The sequence below is a fragment of the Perca flavescens genome, chromosome 1, assembly GCF_004354835.1.
Source record: "Perca flavescens isolate YP-PL-M2 chromosome 1, PFLA_1.0, whole genome shotgun sequence".
Lineage (NCBI taxonomy): Eukaryota > Metazoa > Chordata > Actinopteri > Perciformes > Percidae > Perca > Perca flavescens.
The window spans coordinates 21127194-21144159 of NC_041331.1; the positions used below are offsets into that span (position 1 = coordinate 21127194).

A 16966-nucleotide genomic window follows, 5' to 3' on the forward strand; every position below is an offset into this window, starting at 1 on the left:
CAAAAATGTGACGATGAGCAACAGATGTCTGGTAACTTAAGTCGTGAGTGTGATGACTAGGCCGTTTTGTATGACAGGGGCCATCCAGCAGCAGTTAGCCAGCGAAGGAAGCCGCCGAGCAAGGTGTCTCATAGGTCGATCCCCAGATGCCTCCGCCCTCCTCGTCCCCGCGCGCTTTACCTGCTGCTCGGTCGCGCGGCTGTCGAGCGTCGGCACTCACTGCGCAATGGCAACAGAACCATCTGTTACAGCGAACTTTCGTCTTCAAATGGATTATGAGACGAAGATTTTCCCCCACACCGGCGGCTATGGACGCTACAACCGACTCGTGGTTTTATTCAGCTGGTTCCCCAACTTCGCGGCCATGCTGAATCTATTTAGCGACGTTTTTTACACTCTAATGCCGGACTCGTATCACTGCAGAGCCGACCCGCAGCTTCTGCCCTCCGCTTTCCTCCCCAGCAACTTCTCCAGACAGCGATACCTCAACCTCACCATCCCCTGGGTGAACGGCACTGGTCTCAGCCACTGTGAATTGTTCAAGTACCCACCAAATTCCTCGGACTTTTCCGAAAAGGTCTCCAGGGAGAGGGTGTCCTGCACCGTAGGGTGGGAGTATGCCCATGTAGCGGGGCTCCAGAGCAACTTTGTCACTGAGGTAAGAGACCGTTCCGCCTGCAGGTCATCGTTCAGGTCTGCATGGGTGTTTGGCTTAAGTTTGGACCTCTTAAAAGAGTTAGACCCAGGGGTGGTGAAGTGTAGGCTAAAATAACACTAAGTAGCCACAGCATTGTATTCAACAATAACTGCTTTTTTGGATCCAATTCCACTGAAGGTTGTTGGTTTTATCCACATTTGTATCTTTCCCAACATTAGAGTCGGTTAAACTTGTTGCCCAGCCTCATTTTCACTTATACTACTTCACAGCGCTGTGGAGATAGGTCTGGCACTTTGTTTCCTGTAGTCATAGATGACAGATCAACCAGGCAGTGGACACATTACTTCGTATACTATATATATATATATATATATATATATATATATATATGTATGTATGTATGTATGTATGTATGTATGTATGTATATATATATATATATATATATATATATATATATATATATGTGTATGTGTGTGTGTATATATGTATATGTGTGTGTGTGTATATATATATATATATATATATATATATATGTATATATATATGTATGTATGTATGTATGTGTGTATGGGTTCGCTCTCAAGATCTCTTTTGACATTTTGTTTGAGATATTTCCAAGCTGAATATAATTCCTCTGCCAACCAATGCCTGAACACAGACGATGGGGATGTGATTGTGTCTTGTTGTGCAACTACATGTGTAAATAAGCAGTGACACGTGTTTATCTTCTCCTAGGACTGTTTTCTTGGACTTCAGATATTCAAGGATCCATCCCAGTCTGCAAATATAGATAACGACTTCTAACAAAAATATGTCTCAATGCGACCTAGTACAAACCCCTCACATCTGTGTCTGTGCAGTATTTTGTAACGCATATTAAAACAACAACCATCACCTTATGTGTTGTCTGGTGGTGGAGAGGTTTCAGGTGTGGTTCTCCCCAATGAACCTGAGGGCTGTGTTGTCTGGAGCTTTGTGCTCCTGGGCACAGGGTCTCCCAAGGCAAAGTGGTCTCAGGTGAGGGGCCAGACAAAGAATGGTTCAAAAACCCCAATGAAGAAACTGCAAGGTAGAGATGGAGGTGGGGCTTACCCTGCCCGGAGGGAACCATACTCCTGGATAGGGGTTGGACTCTTTTCTTCTCCGGGGCCCCGCCTGGGGGATACTCACAAGCCCCGGCTATGCACCAAACAGGAGTTGTGGGGGAAAACTCTGACTGTTGTTTGTGCATATGCACCAAACAGGAGTTCGGATTCGGCCTTCTTGGAGACCTTGACTGGAGTCCTGCATGGGGCTCCAGTGGGGGACTCCATTGTTCTGCTGGGGGACTTCAACGCACACGTGGGCAATGATGGAGACACCTGGAGAGGCGTGATTGGGAGGAACGGCCTCCTGATCTAAACCAGAGTGGTTGTTTGTTGTTGGACTTCTGTGCTAGTCATGGATTGTCTATAACGAACACCATGTTCGAACATAGGGATGCTCATAAGTGTACCTGGTACCAGAGCACCCTAGGCCAAGGTCAATGATCGATTTCATAATCGTTTCATCTGATCTGAGGCCGTATGTTTTGGACACTCGGGTGAAGAGAGGGGCAGAGCTGTCAACCGATCACCATCTGGTGGTGAGTTGGGTCAGGGGTGGGGAAGACTCTGGACAGACCTGGTAAGCCCAAACGTGTAGTGCGGGTAAATTGGGAACGTCTGGAGGAGGCCCCTGTCCGACAGACTTTCAACTCACACCTCCGGGCGGAGCTTTTCGTGCATCCCTGTGGAGGCTGGGGGCATTGAACCCGAGTGGACAATGTTCAAAGTTTCCATTGCTGAAGCTGCGGCGAGGAGCTGTGGTCTTAGGATCTTAGGTGCCTCAAGGGGCGGTAACCCACGAACACCGTGGTGGACACCAGTGGTCAGGGAAGCCGTCCGACTGAAGAAGGAGTCCTTCCGGGATATGTTATCTCGGGAGGACTCCGGAGGCAGTTGCAGGGTACCGAAGGGCCCGAAGGGCTGCAGCCTCTGCCGTGAAAGAGGCAAAGCAGCGGGTGTGGGAGAAGTTTGGAGAAGACATGGAGAAGGACTTTCGGTCGGCACCAAAGTGTTTCTGGAAAACTGTTCGCCACCTCAGGAGGGGGAAGGGAACCATCCAAGCTGTGTACAGTAAGGATGGGACACTGTTGACCTCCACTGAGGAGGTAATAGGGCGGTGGAGGGAGCACTTTGAGGAACTCCTGAATCCGACTAATACGCCCTCTATGTTAGAGGCAGAGCTGGAGGATAACGGGGATTGTCGCCGATTTCCCAGGCGGAAGTCACTGATGTAGTCAAACAACTACACAGTGGCAAAGCCCGGGATTGATGAGATCCGTCCAGAAATGCTCAAGGCTCTGGGTGTGGAGGGGTTGTCCTGGTTGACACGCCTCTTCAACATTGCGTGGAAGTCTGGGACGGTGCCAAAGGAGTGGCAGACTGGGGTGGTGGTTCCTCTTTTTAAAAAGGGGGACCAGAGGGTGTGTGCCAATTATAGGGGTATCACACTTCTCAGCCTCCCTGGTAAAGTCTACTCCAAGGTGCTGGAAAGGAGGGTTCGGCCGATAGTCGAACCTCGGGTTGAGGAGGAACAATGCGGATTCCGTCCTGGTCGTGGAACAACGGACCAGCTCTTCACTCTCGCAAGGATCCTGGAGGGAGCCTGGGAGTATGCCCAACCGGTCTACATGTGTTTTGTGGATTTGGAGAAGGCGTATGACCGGGTCCCCCGGGAGATACTGTGGGAGGTGCTGCGGGGAGTATGGGGTGAGGGGTCTCTACTCAGGGCCATCCAATCTCTGTATGACCAAAGTGAGAGCTGTGTCCGGGTTCTCGGTAGTAAGTCGGACTCGTTTCAGGTGAGGGTTGGCCTCCGCCAGGGCTGCGCTTTGTCACCAATCCTGTTTGTAATATTTATGGACAGGATATCGAGGCGTAGTCGGGGTGGGGGGGTTGCAGTTTGGTGGGCTGGGGATCTCATCGCTGCTCTTTGCAGATGATGTGGTCCTGATGGCATCATCGGCCTGCGACCTTCAGCACTCACTGGATCGGTTCGCAACCGAGTGTGAAGCGGTTGGGATGAGGATCAGCACCTCTAAATCGGAGGCCATGGTTCTCAGCAGGAAACCGATGGAATGCCTTCTCCAGGTAGGGAATGAGTCCTTACCCCAAGTGAAGGAGTTCAAGTACCTTGGGGTTTTGTTCGCGAGTGAGGGACAATGGAGCGGGAGATTGGTCGGAGAATCGGGCGCAGCGGGTGCGGTATTGCATTCAATCTATCGCACCGTTGTGACGAAAAAGAGAGCTGAGCCAGAAGGCAAAGCTCTCGATCTACCGGTCAGTTTTCGTTCCTACCCTCACCTATGGTCATGAAGGCTGGGTCATGACCGAAAGAACGAGATCCAGGGTACAAGCGGCGAAATGGGTTTCCTCAGGAGGGTGGCTGGCGTCTCCCTTAGAGATAGGGTGAGAAGCTCAGTCATCCGTGAGGAGCTCGGAGTAGAGCCGCTGCTCCTTTGCGTCGAAAGGAGCCAGTTGAGGTGGTTCGGGCATCTGGTAAGGATGCCCCCTGGGCGCCTCCCTAGGGAGGTGTTCCAGGCACGTCCAGCTGGGAGGAGGCCTCGGGGAAGACCCAGGACTAGGTGGAGGGATTATATCTCCAACCTGGCCTGGGAACGCCTCGATCCCCAGTCGGAGCTGGTTAATGTTGCTCGGGAAAGGGAAGTTTGGGGTCCCCTGCTGGAGCTGCTCCCCCCGCGACCCGACACCGGATAAGCGGACGAAGATGGATGGATGGATGGATCAGAGTATTTGATGTAGTCTCCAAACCACAGAGGTTAGAGCAGAGGCTGACAAGCAGGAGCAAGTCATTATGGGTAATTGCCCTTCAACTTCTCCTCAGACTATAGACCGTGTAACATGGCCTCAAGGAAATAGATTCTAGCAGTGATGAGACTTTTGCCTTGTTTTCCCTAAATGACAAACTGTGACGCTGGGAAGTGTGAGGCCTCTATGTTCCTTCCTGAGACGCTGAACTCCTCCTCTACCAACAACAACTTCCTCTGCACATGACGACAGGGGAAAACTTTATTATAGGAAAATTTGAATACAGTACTTACAGTGCTCATCACCTTCCAATACAGGGATTGGAAAAAAATAAAAGAAACACCATAGTCTTGCACTATCAACTGTTAAAAGCTCAAACTGTTTTTTGTGAGACAGAGGTGTTGATGAACTGGATCTCTGAGACAATTGTTTATGGTGTCGATGTTGGTGGGGATCTGCTTGTGGCCACTCCTCATTTTTGCTAAAGCTCCCTTTCATTAGCTTGGCTTATGTTGTCATGTTTTTTCAGACTTGATACATAACAACGTTTTTGCATTTTTTAAACCAGTTGCACCAGCAGGTCCGACTATTTTGCCTCCTTGTACACCTGACAGCTAGATTAGGCTACAAACTGTGAAAACCAGTGTTGAAGAGGGACACTGTATCAAAATGATCTATTTTTAAAACCATATAATGTTTATATTGTACATATTCATATATACAATGACATGCCTATCACGGGGAAAACACATAGCAAAGCTCAGCATGGTCACAAGTAGACCCTTGTCACCTGAAAAATACTTTGCGGAATATTCTCTGAATAAGCTTATCTCTTACATCGCTGATTGAAATAAAGGAGATGGAGGAAAAAGAGAGATGGTAGAGGTAGGTTGAGAAGAATTCTCTTACAGCCAGTGACTGGTACTAAACCAGACATAGAGCTGCTGGCGCGCTCTACTTTGAGCACTACTTTGTTCTAATGTAATAACACTGTCAGCAGACCTCTCAGCTCAATTGGGGACAACATGATCTACATTCCTGCTTCCACACAGAAATCTCTCTGTTTGCGTCAAATTACGAGGAATGCATCACGTTGGCCACAATTTGTTTATGTACCTTTTTTATGTCTTTGATTATAAAAATCATATTTTAGAAGGGAAATTGAGTTACCCACAAATGTATGATTTATACACTTCACTCAAAGGCTTTTATATTTATATATATATATATATATATATATATATATATATATATATATATATATATATATATAGCAACTGGTTTAACTTGGTTGACTATGATTACTATATTCCATAATTTTCTTACTGTCAACACATCCCACAAAAAAGACCAAAACCAACAATGAATTGACATTGCTTATTCCTCCACAGAACTCCATTGTTCAAAAACCATTATAAACACATAGATGAGTCACACTGGGTGACATATTCCTTCATCGCAATTAACCTGGGCATTGTAGTTTATTTTTATTTTTACACTCACATGCTGCTGCCGTAAATACTCACTAGAGCACCAAATGTGTATTAATCCACAGCTGAAAAGAGTACCCAACAAATGCACTATTTACTGCTGTTTGAGTAACATTTGGTAAAAGCTACAGTGCCCAGCCATTTTAGACAATTACTAGCCTTTTTTAAAGAATTGAACTATATATTTGTGACCAGTTTTTAAAGATATAGAAGTCTTAAGTGGAAACCAATGGGCTTGGGACTGACACAGACAGGGTAGAGAAGTCAGCTTAATCAATTAATGAATAAAAAAACAACACTGGTATAACCTTTTAATAGGTGAAGAGAAAGCACACACAGTTTTGCTAGTTGGTTGGTTCAATATGAAAAATTACTGATGCCTGTTATCCACATGGGACAGTTTTACTTAGAGCTCATGAAATTACAAAAACAATTAGTCTCTTTTTTTAAAAACGTAATCAAATGCTAGTGCTCTCTATTTTCTTTTTTTTGTCCACATTGAGTTTTGTTTTGGTCTGAGAATGTGTCAGTAAACTTCTTTGTCTTCCTTTGCAGTGGAATCTGGTTTGCAGTGACTACTGGAAAATCCCTTTGCAGCATATCTGCTTCATGACAGGATGGATTCTGGGATACATCCTTCTTGGTACATTGTGCGACTGGTAAGTAAAAATCATATTTTTAGATGGAAACACAGCGTTAAATATATTAAAAAAAGACATTACGACATGAATGGACATGTGAATAAAAAATATATAAATTAACAAACAATTTGTGAAATAACTGAAAAAAGATTAATCCTCAACTCATTATTATAAAGTGTTATTTCATCATTCATTTTCATAATAACAGGGTTTTATTGTATATAATTTCTTTCTTTCTTTTTAGTGAAATTAAATAAAGGGGTCATCAGGGAAAATGGAAAATTATGAAATAAAAACTTTTTCACTAAATAAAAATGACTTTTAAATTTAAAGTTTAAAGTAAAGGTGAACACCTTAAACTCAGCTAGTATGGAAATGGAGGATGTTTCATAATCTCTTAAATTATTTCACAAATCATTTTTTCATTTTATGTTTTACACAGTTTTTTTTTTTTAGCATTTATCAAGTTTAAAAAAATATATGTATTTCCCCTGTGTGTGTTTAGTGAATGAGAGATAATAGTAATTGGACACTAATGTATGTTTTCAGGCTGGGTCGTCGGCGATGTTTCCTCCTCTCCATCAGTCTGTCCAGTCTGTTAGGGGTGGCCGTGTGTTTGTCCAGCAGCGCGGCCGTGTTTCTGCTGCTGCGTCTCTCTCAGGGCGCGATGCTCGCTGGTGTGTTCGTGTCCTCGTACATTGCCAGTGAGTATCCTGTACACATATTTAACTATTGTACCACTTGTCCTGTGGTTAAGCGTCCTGCAGCCTTCTTCAGTAATCGACTTCTCCAGGGGATTGAAAAAAACCACCTCAGCTTCCTCAAACGCAGCCACTCACTTCTTTGTTTATTTTAGAGAGCACTTTTGGATTCCTGGGCTTCGCTCTGAGTAATTTGCTGGCACTGTGTTTATCCAAATGTCATGGCTTTGTTAAATCACATTTGTCTGCTTTCATTTATTACAGGGACTTTAATGTACCTGACCAAAATAAATTACATATGTAGCAAAACAGACACAAAGGTGATACAAAAATTAGAAGCTGACGGGTTAATAAGAGGAGAGACACATGAACATTACTGTATATCCAGTTGTTCACAATTCAAGGCATGCTGCTGTTTGTTTTTATGTTAAATTGTGATTGGGGGAAAGTCCCTCAACTCCACAAGTTCTCAAATTTTAGGTCTCAATATTAAAGATGACTCATTTAATAAAAGTTACTTTAGATGTTTCTCATATTTAGGGTTCTTCTGCAGCCATAGTGTGTTTGACTTAAAGTTTGCGATAATGTTTTGTCTTGCAGAAAATCTAATATATGTAAATGTTACATACTGTTATAAATAAAATCATGGCCTTGTTCTGATTCCCAGCATAGAATAGAATGCTGTAGGTTTCTAAGTTTGTGTTCAAGCAGCAACTGCACAATCAGTAGCAACAGTTTGTTTTAGTGCTTACCTCAATGAAAACAAACAGAGAAACATTTAGATTGTGATATAAATATGGAATAAAAATGCCTAACACAAGCCTTTCCACCGAGCTAGCAGTTGAACTACCTTATCAGTCAAAGATAAGGGAAAAACCCATTTTGCCCTTACAGAAGCAAAGAAGCCCTTCCTATCTTTGTATTACCATCCTATCTTTATTTCAGGAAACACAAACAATTGAAACTTTTATTTCCAGTGACTGAAAGTCAAGAACAAGAACTGAAAGACATTATGACAGTTTAATGTACAGTATATGATACAAATATTTACTAGTGATGGATAAATAGTTTTACCTTCAGTGGTTTCCAGGTGATAGGAGATGACAAGACCGCAACAGTCTCTCACTGTCACCAATGAGATTAATATTTGCCTCTTACATGTTTGAATTGCTCTCCCAACATGAAAGATATGTGCTAACATTATTGCTTAAGCGTGGGTAATTGTATGACAGACTAGCAGAGTTGTGAAGGAAATAACTGAAGTGTGTTGTGCTGACTGGTTGGTTTTTCTTTACTTCTACCTCTGAGCTGTCCTCCTTTAGTGGGTGTAAATCCCTCTGTGGCCCCTCACCCCCCCTTCTTCAGCATGACTTTGTCTGATTGTCTATGATTAGATTTCTCTGGCTGGTAGGGATACAATTTGTCTCAAATACAGCGTGTTTTCTTTCTGGAACAGTCTAAAACGTGAAGTGGCACAGGAATTTGTAGGAACTGTACACATTCCTGCTTGGGAGGTGGTGTTACTAGGTAGTAGTCTCGTCTGAAATACACACAGTTTTTTCTGTTTTTGACATACACACATACTCCCACATTCCTGCAAGTTCGGGGCTAGATTGAGTCCAGATTTTGTTTTTTTTAGGTTAGGCTGATGTTGTGCTGGGCGGGATGAGGGCCTGAGGGAATGTTTCTCAGTGATGTCCTGCCAAGAGAAAACAATAGCAGGACAGAACTGACACACACACACACGCACGCACACAGAGAGGAGGTGGAAACGGAATCAGAGGTCTGGGGGGGAAGGAGGTTAAAGTTCAGCAGCAACTCGCACAGCTTGACACACTTCCAAACAAGTTTACGTCAGTACCTGAGGTTAAGAGTACTTGCAGCTTTATCTAGCTTGTCGTTCTAGCTTTATGTTCTATCAAATGGTACGCAGAATATTGCTTTGCTTTGTTCTAGCAAACACGATGCAACAAGGTTGTAACAAAAAAAAAGGTAGATTCCATGTTTATTTTTATTTTTGCTTATTTAGATCCCCATTAGCTTAGACTGTAGACTTGATTGGCCCCAGGGGGAAATTCCTTCACACAGCACTGCACACATCAGACAACAGTACACACAACAGCACACAGTAACAACATACAATGCCAGTACACTCTTGGGCCGGTTCAGCGAGGCCTATTGTTTAAGGCAGCTATGGCTGTGGGGATTAGGCTTTTCCCAATGCGAGCCCTTCTAAACCTCAGGGCTCTGTGCCCAGAGGACAGAGGAGTAAGGGCCTTTTTATAGTCGCCGCAGCCGACCTGTCGCACGCCAATGTGACGTCAAAATGACGTAGATCCCGCTGCCGCGCAAGGATTTAAAGTGCGCGACCAGAGGTCAGATGGCGAATGAAAGGCTTGATCCGACAAAGGAGGTCATTGAATCAAATTGAAACATTGACGTCAATGCTGCTGCCTGTTCTGCCGTTGTTTACCTTTTCTCTTCTTCTTCTAGTCTGTAGAAATAGCAAAGTCGGTAGCCTTTTCTCAGTTGTGCCACCTCTGTTCAGGAGAAGACTGCAACTAGTGTCGCGACCACCATGCGCAAGTATAAATAGTAGGGCTGCAACAACGAATCGATAAAATTCGATTACTAAAAAAGTTGGCAACGAATTTAATTATCGATTCATTGTGTCGCGCAATTATTACGCCACCTAGTTGCGGAGATAAAAAACAAATTGAGTTGAGCGCAGAGAGGAGCAGCACAGAGCGAAAGAAAAGAAAAAAGAGCAGAGCGAGGGTAGAGGAAATACGGAGAGAGACCGGAGAGACCCTTAACGTTGTTCTGAAACACTCGGCAGAGGCAGAGAAATCAGTACGACCTAAGTCATCCAAGGTGTGGGAGCATTTCACACTAAATAAATCAAAAACGTGTTAATTGCAAGATAAACAAAAGCAACACGGCATGGCACGGGCGCACCACGGTGATGAGTCAGCACCTAAAACGTAAACATGTTTGAGTCGTTGATGAGGAGGAAGGGAGTTCAACAGCAGGGTAAAGTCACTACACTATCCTACTTCTGTTCCGTTCTGAAGTGAGGAACGTACCGTCCCTCCAGTAGCTCTTCTGGTGCTGCTGTTTACTCGTTATCCAGCAGACTAGCATGACAAGCTAGCGTTAGCTCGGTAATAACAGTAATAAAGCAGGGGTGGTATAGTTTGCAAGACTAAAGACACGGTTTTATTCACTCGCCTTTTTTGGCCCATTAATTTTTCAATCTGTTGTCATGTATATATTATGTGCTTTGTCCCATATCCGTTATTGTTGACAAATATAATAGTGTGTGGTGTATAAATGAACTTAACTTGCACTTACTACAATGATGGTAATAATTTAATGAATAAGTGTGTGTGTGTGTGTTTGTGTGTGTGTCTGTCTTTCTGTCTGTCTGTATCTGCTATTTGGGTTACTTACCTTTACACAACTATTAACTAAAACAACATGCATGTATGTATTGAGTTGATGTAAAGTAATGCTTTTTTGTTTTTATCCGATTCATCAATTAATCGAAAAAAGAATCGACAGATTAATTGATTATTAAAATAATCATTAGTTGCAGCCCTAATAAATAGTTACGCCGCTCCCATGACGTCACACTGGCGCGAGACAGGTCGGCTGCGGCGAGCATACCGCACGTTTAAGGTGCTGATTGAGTGGATGTGTGATGTCCTGTACTATTGACTTTGTAATGCGTGCATAGGCCTTATTGTGCTCCTGTAACAACAATCTTCCTGAGGTCCACATTATGTATTAACAAATACTTTAATGAAAAAACAAACGATGACAAAGAACATCTGACATCTGTACAAGACTCAACGATATTCACAACAAACACCAAGGTGAATCAACACAATATTTCAAATCCTGTCTAGTACAACAGATAGCTCTACATAATTAAGACATAGTTCGATCACCTCTTAGAGCTCTAAAGTAATTAATAAGCAAAACACCTCCTTATTTCAAATAAATCAAGTTGGATAGCTCTATACATCAATTTCACATATTTAGGAGAAGAAAAACCAACAAACAGGAACATGTTTGGCTACTCCATTTCTTGAGTGAATAAATACAATCTTAACATTTTATTTTATCATGTTTTAGTACTTTCCGTGGTCAAAAGCTGGTAAGGAATTCCATACCACGGTAATTTGCTAATTTGCTGTTCTCTGTAGTGAATCAGTTCTACATGTAGGCAATAAAATCAATAAAAACACATATTACTACATAAGGCTACGGTCTGCCTTATGTATGAATGAGCTCATGTCCTGACTCCTGACAGAAAATGAATTGGATTTGGCCAGATGTATTAGTTCTGCTTCAGCTGTGTGTTCTGATGGTATCTGTCTTTCCTCGCTCTCTGTTCCCGTCGCTCTCTCAGGGTTGGAGCTATGTGACCCTCCCCATCGTCTCATGGTTGCCATGGTCGGCGGCTTCTTCGCCGTGTTCGCAGAGCTGCTGTTGCCGGGCATCGCTGTTCTGTGTCGCAATTGGCCCGTTCTCCAGGCTGTGGCCACTTTGCCTCTGCTCCTGCTGCTTTCCTATTGGTGGTGAGTCGGGTGGCGGTACTTGGGATGCGGAGGTGGACACACCATGTGTGTATTTGGTGAAGCATTAAGGGCAGTTTATTATTCTACAGTGCACCCTTCTCACATTGATATGTTTGACCGGTCTGCAATTTGCACGTGCTCCTGTTTCAAGCCCACACCTTTTAACAGCCACACCTGAATTCACATGTAACCACGTGTTCAAATGAATAACTTTTCTACCTGGAATATTCTCATGAACTCCACTCTGAGTTAGTTCAGTTATTTATTCAGGAATGGTCCCATTGAGACCTAGATTGTTTTAACGAAAGAGACCTGAGAGCAAATTCCAAATATACAAAGTCACAACAAGACAATTCAATCACACAAAGCAGTTATCACACACACACGCACACACTAGAATGACGATTTCTAACTTCAGTTTGTTTTCCAGCTCATTCCAGTTGTAAGCTGTCTTGCTCAGTTTTGACTTTGTATGAGGAGCGTATGAAGCTAACATAAACTGTGCTCTGGTGTCTGAAATCAACCAAGGATGTTAAATATCTGAGCAGCTTAGAAAGCAAGAATTCATAACCGAAAACGCAGATATACGGATGCCATCCAGATGTCAGTGATATCAAATTATGTTTTTTATTTTCTTTTCTTTTTTTTTTGTCAAAAATTGTACCAGGTAAAAACACAACTTGTGCTTGTTTTCATCCTTTCATCCATCTGTGTCGATGTTAAAGAGAATGTTTCAGCTCTGCTTCTCTCTGAGATCTTATTGCAGACTTGTTTTCCTCAGCTGTGTGTCCGTGTTTCCTGAGTCCCCTCGCTGGCTGCTGGCCACAGCTCAGATCCCTAGGTTGAAGAGGAGCCTCCAGGAATTCTCCACCAGGAACGGTGTTTGTCTGCGAGATGAAATCTACCCTGGTGAAACCCTGCTGTCAGGTACACACACACACACACACACACACAAACACACACAAACAGACAGGCCTTTGTATGCATACACAGACACAAACAGGCAGCAAAGTAAGCTTCATCTGGATATAAAATTACCTTGAGCATGAACAAGATATCTCTTTACATGCATGTTTTTCATGATTTACTGCATAAGAAGAATGCTGAACCTTTCCCAAACTGCTGTATGTGCAATAGCTTCTAAACTTTACCACGTCATGTTTTGTAATTTATCAAATCTGTTGAGAAGATTATAAAGTTTCTGCTTGTTTGTTTGACCTGAGGAAATATTAGTAGTAGTATTAGGTGTAACCCTTTTTCTATCAATTATTTTTCTTCTTTTTGCTCGTCATACAGTGTAGTATAATTTGAATGTGAATGTGTATGACAGTGATAAGAACAGGGGGAGTAAGTGTCAATTGTTAGAAAATGGACATGTAAGTAGTTTACAGAGTAACTTACCACCAAGCTGCAAAGCAGTGTGTTTCTACCCTCTCTGGAAAGTTTCAAGTTCAGTTCCCAGAACCCATATACTGATTAATCGTAAATATGTTTAATGGCAGCCGTTAGTAGAATGTGTAACAAATAGATGTTAACCCTTCCCTTAAACCATGCAGAATTACACCTAGCCTGAAAGTATTTGGCTCTTAGGTTGATTTCTTTCCAGGTGTTTTTTTAATCAATTTTTCCGTTTATAGAAATAGATTCAGCATGCGGGGAAGACTGTCGACCGAGGTACTTTTCAGTTCTGGAGCTGCGTCGGACTCGTGTTATCTGGAAGAACTGTCTCATCCTCAGCTTCACACTGTGAGTTTTTAATTCTCAGTGTGAAAAAGTTCGCCTGACCTGTCCATGAAATAGACCAGCTTTCCATTTCAAGATAAAAGTGAGATTGTGAGTGTTTGATAGATGTGCATGGTTCTAACTCTTTGGTCTCTCCTCCAGGTTCATTGGTACAGGCATTCAGTACTGTTTCACCAGAAACTTGCACAGTTATTCAACCAACTTTTACTTCAGCTACTTCCTCCGAGTGATAACCGGAGCTTTCGCCTGCATCTTCGTCTGCTTGTCAGTCAATCACTTTGGTCGGCGTGGTATGCTTCTACTCTCTGCCATCATCACTGGACTGTCATCGCTGCTGCTGCTGGCCCTCACTCAGTGTACGTTACATCCCCATCTTTTTTTACTTTCAATTACATTTGTGCCTCAAAATTAATCCTCCAACCATTTGCTGTTGTGGCTATTGGCAATGATAAGGTAATTGCAACTTCCTAAAGGGCTCAAAATGCCACACAATAATTCTGTTAAGTTATCATATTGTGGAAATATAATGAAGACTAAGATTTATTTTTGACAGGTGATGTACATTTTCAAATCTCCAACATGTTTACAGTAAAAAATAAATAAAAAAACAGTCAATTATTGGTGCCATAAATATCGTAAAGTAATGATTTTAACTTAACTATGAATGTATTTCATGATAAACAGCTGACTACTTTAAAGTTAATGAGGCATCACTGGGACCACTGACATTATTCTGTTCCTTGAAGTGGAACCAGTTTCACAATCAACTCAACACATTTCTCAACATATTTTGTAGGAGAGGAACCTGAGCAACAATTAGAAAAATATTTTTTTAATTCATACTCCGAAGACTCCGTAACAAATGTAGATTGTTGACTGTTCATGAACTCAGAGTTTTGTGTCATAAAACAACATGGATTAAATGGAAATCATGAAATGGGATTGATCGTTTTTGCAAGAAAACACTGTAGATCAAAGGCAAATTTTCATTTTCTCATTCACGGGGTCAGGACCCAACATGGGTCTGAAAAGGAGCTGAAAAATAAAATTATGCCATACTGATATTCACGTGACAAGTTGATTATCTCTGCTGTACATTTTTGCACAGAAAATTAATTAGTTCTAGTTAAATAGAAAATGATTCTGTTGTCCTTTTTTTGTGTCAGATCTGCGTGGAGGCCTGGTGTTGGTCCTCTCTGTCATAGGTCTGCTGTTCTCTCAGGCTCTCGCCATGCTCAGTGTGCTCTTTGCCTGTGAGGTGATGCCGACCGTGGTTCGGTAAGTGTCTGTCTTCTGACCAATGTGATGAGGCCGTTGATATATTTTTGTTATTATCAACAACTCCAATGAAAAGTATTGCCTGTGTAGCTGAAGCGTGATAAAGCTTTTTTTTTAACGTGTATTAGTCCGCTGTTAAAAAATAGTCCCCTACAAATGCACATTTTACTCCTGTTTAAGTATCATTTGCGAAAAACTAAAGTGTCCAGAGGTTTTAGGAAATTATTTAGCCTTTTTTTTTTTTAAATGAAGCTACATATTTGTGACCCATTATAGGAACAGGCTTGGGGTTGAGTGCTGGGGTAGGGAAGTTGGCAAGTATAGAGTATAGAGAAAATATAGAGAAATATAGTATAGAGAAGAATGCCATGACAAGATATAAAGTATCGTCTGATCATTCCACCTTGATGCCTCCCCTTGTTGATTTTTCTTCTCCTTTTCCTGCTCCTCTTCCATCTCTCTATCAGAGGTGGTTGCCTTGGCCTGGTGCTGGCAGCGGGTTGTGTTGGCATGGCCGCCTCCTCCCTGATGGAGCTCCAGAATAATGGTGGCTACTTTCTCCACCATGTCATCTTCGCCTCCTTCGCCGTCCTCTCTGTTCTCTGCATAATGCTCCTACCTGAGAGCAAACGCAAGCCGCTCCCAGACTCCCTGAAGGACGGCGAGAGCCAGCGGCGGCCCCCTCTTTTCCTGTCCCGGCCCGACACGGACAACCTGCCGTTACTGTGCGCCCGGCCACCTTTGTCGGAGTACAACCCTGATAACTATTCCCGCTTGGTCTCTGCCACCAGGAGGATGTTGACTAAAGATAATTTGCCTTATAGGATCGCTGTGCCAACTCATCCCCCTCTGCTGTCAGACAGTGAAACACAGGGACAAGAGAATGAGACACTGAGAGAGGTCGTGTCTTAACTCTGTTAACAGTCCCTTCTTATCCGACTGTTGCACAGACTTGGATTATCCCTCCTTCTTCTTCTAGACATACCTCCACAGACAGTCTACCATCTTCTTCATTTAATTATTGTCTAAGTCACTGGTTGGTCATAACTCAACTGAAGAACTGATCCTGGCTTGGATGCTGTGCACTTCAGAGCGATAGCTCCAAGTCTGTCCATTTTCAGTGTCTTCTTGTTACATTTTACTTTTTAAGCCGTTACTGTGCTGTGGCATTTTCTTAAATGGATTCAGGTAATGCACTGAAAAACAGTGGCCTACCAAAGCCAAAGTATTTTTTTGTCATCCAAACCTTTTGCGAGGGCTAGAAAAAGTCCCTCTTTGAACTGTAACATTGCATGTTATACCTGTTCTTGTGTGGTAAACTCCCTTGAAAATGCTCTCACTCGTCATTACTTTGGCCAGTGCTGTTGAGGTCACACTGCTCTTCTGTGTGGAGGCATTCAAACCAAATAGTCAGACACTGGTTTTACCAGAGAAGCTCGCTCAACCGTGCGACTGCTGTTGATCACGTGAGCAGCAGTCTTTTGTCCATTTATTAGTAACCCATGCACTTTTCATTAAGGCTGTCCATCTGACTCACCAGCAGTGCCTCGGTGCTGAGAGGATCCCAGGGACACGCACAAGACTAGTTCACACGGTCTTTGTGGAGTGGTGTTATACTTGTAAAGCCAACAAGAGGGCGCTAAATGATGCACCATTCATTGAGTGAAAGGGTATTTCTCTGGCATTTTAAGCCACTACCAACTACCTTGTTAATCCAAATATTTCACTTAAAAGTGTTTGATGGAATGTGATCTGTGTCTGTGAATAACCTCATGATAGTTCATTCTGTCTGTGGCTGACGAGTTTTCTACTTTATAAATCACTTTGTGACAAGGTATTATTTAAAGGTGCTATTTTTACATTATGTTTTTCTTCAAACACCAAAAGTAGCTGATGAATTTGCAAATGTACTAACCACTGTAGCTGGCAGACAAAAATGTAATCCCCCTCTCTGTCTTGTAGTGATTATGAATTGTGTTCTTTTGGGATAATTAGTAAAAACAAATGAGATAACAGT

The 16966-nt window shown here is 42.8% G+C and overlaps 1 protein-coding gene across 1 annotated transcript; it reads left to right on the top strand.

Moving 5' to 3' along the window:
• Positions 1-92: 92 nt before the first annotated feature.
• slc22a31 (solute carrier family 22 member 31) lies at positions 93-16964 on the top strand. Its single transcript, XM_028583809.1, has 9 exons — positions 93-658; positions 6556-6659; positions 7191-7345; positions 11760-11928; positions 12710-12855; positions 13566-13674; positions 13813-14027; positions 14838-14949; positions 15417-16964. The coding sequence occupies exons 1-9, from the start codon at positions 227-229 to the stop codon at positions 15859-15861; spliced, it is 1887 nt and encodes a 628-aa protein (XP_028439610.1). The 5' UTR covers positions 93-226; the 3' UTR covers positions 15862-16964.
• The last annotated feature ends 2 nt before the right edge of the window (positions 16965-16966 follow it).